This window comes from Danio rerio, chromosome 18 (genome assembly GCF_052040795.2).
Source record: "Danio rerio strain M-AB ecotype USA chromosome 18, GRCz13ab, whole genome shotgun sequence".
Lineage (NCBI taxonomy): Eukaryota > Metazoa > Chordata > Actinopteri > Cypriniformes > Danionidae > Danio > Danio rerio.
Genome location: NC_141038.1, coordinates 30,161,141 through 30,165,000, shown reverse-complemented (window position 1 = coordinate 30,165,000; position 3,860 = coordinate 30,161,141). Strand labels below are relative to the sequence as shown.

The window sequence follows — 3,860 nt, the reverse complement described above, 5'->3', positions numbered from 1 at the left end:
ACAGGATATTGGAAATTTCATGCCTGTCAGAGTGTGCCTCAATCTCTGCCTTGGCTGAGTAAGATAAGCAACACAGTGACAGACATAAAGGAAGCACTTAACGTTTGTGAGAAACACTACACAGTAACAACTTTCCCAATGATTATTTGATGCATTTGTTGTGGAGTTAATTCAAGCCGTTTGATGAGTCACATGCAGCTGTGGTGATACAACCTTATTTACTGTAATTCATTACAAACATGCACTTATGTGTTATACTTGTAAAACTCACTCTTGATCACATTTGATGGTGATTGATGATTACAGAGAGCTGAACAGATCTTTTAATCCCATTTCTTTTGCACATGTCATGTCTTTTTGATATGATTATACACATTACTATGGAGACATGGTAATACACATCTGTCACTAATACATCATGTTGTGGTGGTCCTCAAAATGGGAGGCATTTGGATCCTATTTTAACGTCAGGAACTGTTAAATTTAAATTTTAGCATCCCAATATCAATGTAGACACAATATACCTACACACAGTTCTGTCCACACAGCATACACAAATAATTTTCATCATAGTCACCCTTTAAAGGAGAGAATATGGTGACAATCTTGTGAATGTTATCCATTTGAATTGATTGGTTCAAGTCTTCTGAAGAGTCATTTTGTTTGAAGAGCATGTTATATATATATATATATATATATATATATATATATATATATATATATATATATATATATATATATATATATATTTTTTTTTTTTTTTTTAATCCACATATTAATACTTAATAATTCACATTCAAATTACTAATTTAATACCTTATTTGATGAAGACTTGCTTTATGTGGATTACAGTTTTTTCACAAAAAAACTTCAAAGAACTTCAAAGGAGGGACGTACATTTTATTAAAACATGTTTTTAGAAGTCACCAAAACTCTTTATGTCAATAATTTATAATGAAATTAAATATAGCAAAATTATTTAAGCTCCAGTAGAAGATAATGTGCAAAATATTGTAATAAATAATATGTGTTACGTTGTACATTGTAATGTTTATATGAATGTGTGTTACACAGCCACAAATGGCAAAATGTCTGCTTTAAAAAGTTGACAAATCTATAAGCCAAATACACAGCAAAAATTATATGTAAATATAAAAGTATATATATACACAGAAATTATATATAAACAGAAATGATTGATTCATATATATATATATATATATATATATATATATATATATATATATATATATATATATATATATATATATAAAACAAAGTGTTTGATTCGTACCTGGAAATTTCCAGCATAATCCTCCTCTTGGTCACCATTGTGCCCTTCCTTCAGTGCGATAAGTGTAAAGCCTCTGAAGTATGCAGGGTTTGTTGCATACAGGGTTACTGGAAATAATCACAGTTATTCTGGTTAGCCTACATCGTCTTTCTGTTTGCATTCACTGCAGTCAGAATATGTGAGCAGATGGAAAATATTCTGACAGAAACATCTGTAAAAACAAATCATATTTAATGAAGAATTAAATTGTCGAAACACTCTGTACCTACTGTACGATTAACATTATTTATTGACTGATGAGTCAACACCAGACATCTGAGCTCACAATCCATCTCATGAAAACAAAAAATTCTGTGAGGTGGGAACTTAATACCCTCTACATCATAGTGAGAATCTCATCTGGTGGGTCATGACCCAAAATGTGAGGTTGCATACATCAGCATAGTGTAATGATGCATTTAATGCAAATAAGAAAAAGCAATTAACCATATAACGACGGATTTCATTTAGAGGAAACATTCATTGTATGCTTTGTTGTTTACATCAAAGGTCTCACATCGATGTATCTGCCATTGATCAGAATCTCATGCATTTAGACTACATGCTGTGTGATATACCATCTGTATTAAAAAAAAAAAAAAAAAAAAAAACATTTCACTTTCACCAATGATACAAAATGCATGCACAGTTTTTCATATTATAATTCCAACACTGTTACTGGTTTTGATAACATATTTATTGACCCATGACTGCTAAATCTGATTGGTTGAGTGTTGTATTGGTTTCATATGAAGTTAGTGGAAATAATCACAGCAATACTACAGTTAGCCTATATTAACTGTCGTGTTGCTTTCATTAGTGTTTAGGTAATAAAACACATACAATGATATTATGTATCTGATACAGAGCTGGTTGCATTTTGCAGCATTTTAGAGTAGAGGGGATCAAGAATATGGTAAGAGAGGAAGTTGAAAAAGCAGATGACAAAGCACTGTGAGTACTGCTTATCCTCTAGCAGTTCACCAAAAGAGTACATGGGTTAATTCCAACCAAAATTGCATTTAAGAACTTCACTTGCTTTCTAAAACTAACTAACTAACTAACTAACTAACTAACTAACTAACTAACTAACTAACTAACTAACTAACTAAGTAAATAAATAAATAAATAAATAAATAAATTATTACAATATAGAAACCATACCAGCACAATTACTAAACTACTATTGCCTCAAGTTTCCAATGCAATGATTCTTAAAAATCACAACTTATTCATTTAAAATGTAATAATAAAATGCTATGATGATCTATATTATTCACATATAAAGATAATTATTTACACAATACAAATTGTATATATATATATACAAAGTATATTACAAAATACATTATACATTTTTCAATTTTTCTGAAAATCAAACATGAAATTTAAGAAACAAAAAAACAAACCAAAAATAAAGTTGAGAGCATGTGTTTGTGGCTTGACATGTAACAAATTGATCTTTATCTGACACGGAATAAAATATAGTATATATCTCAGGCAATGCAGTTCAATATTCCACCCTACTTTATTAGTTTTAATTGCTGAATGCACTTACATCGTTATGGTACATTGGCAGTGCTATATATATATTTATTTATTTTATTTATTTATTTTTTATTTTTTATTTTTTTTTAGTAAAGACCACAAAACACAAAACGCACTGTAAAAAAAAATAAATAAATAAAAATCTAACTAAAGACCTTTAAATTCTTTCCGTAAAAACAAATCTTAATTTCCACCAGCAACTATTTTTTTTTGCGGAGCAAAACGATGCCAAAACGTGCTGCCTATGCAACTAACAGGATAGTTTTCAAGACACATCACATCTCTGGCGCGCGCACATGATCATCTCTGTCCACGCTGGTGGTCCTGACAACAGCTAAAACAGTGGCATGTACCTCGGTAAGTGCTGCCCGGCTGATAATGCTCCGGGTCTCCTTCCACTCGCAGCCTGAATTCACTGGTGCTCTCTCTTCTGCCTCCAGCTCCGTGCGGCTGTGCCCGCGTTATCCAGCTGCAGTAGCCGTCAGATGGAGACGTTCTGTCCGCTGGTTCCTCCGGCACACTCGCGCATACGCAGCCAGTGAACAGCAGCAGGACACCGGCTCTCCACATCTCCGATCGCTTTACTTTCATTTTTTTTTCAATTTCTTTTCAATGTGCACTTATAAGCGTGTGTCTAGAGTGTTGAACTCTAGTCTAAACTAAACTTGCATGGAATAACAGGCTCCCATATACGCAGATGCTGATATCACCGCCTTCACCGCTCTATGTTGCCATCCTGGACTGAAGAGAGAAAGAAAAGCGAGATGAGGAATCGCCCGTCTGTACGGAGTGGCACATTCACTTTGACTGGACCGACTCTAGTGCCGCTGCTTGCCTCGCGCTGACAGCTGAATGGATTCAGCCACACAACTTCAAACAAAAAGCACATGCTCAGAGCAGAGGAGCCTTTAGGATTTATGAGGATCGTAACCTTTCTCCCAAGTAATTCTCATTGACCACTTGATTTCCTATTGCAATT

General features: G+C 33.3%; 1 protein-coding gene across 1 annotated transcript in view; it reads right to left on the bottom strand.

Moving 5' to 3' along the window:
- The window catches only part of spon1a (spondin 1a), a 316,060-nt gene extending 312,436 nt beyond the window's left edge, over positions 1–3,624 (bottom strand). The window contains 2 exon segments of the mRNA NM_131515.1: positions 1,295–1,401; positions 3,235–3,624. Of these exon segments, the coding sequence (NP_571590.1) occupies positions 1,295–1,401; positions 3,235–3,472 (345 nt within the window). The 5' untranslated portion in view covers positions 3,473–3,624.
- Between the last annotated feature and the right edge of the window lie 236 nt (positions 3,625–3,860).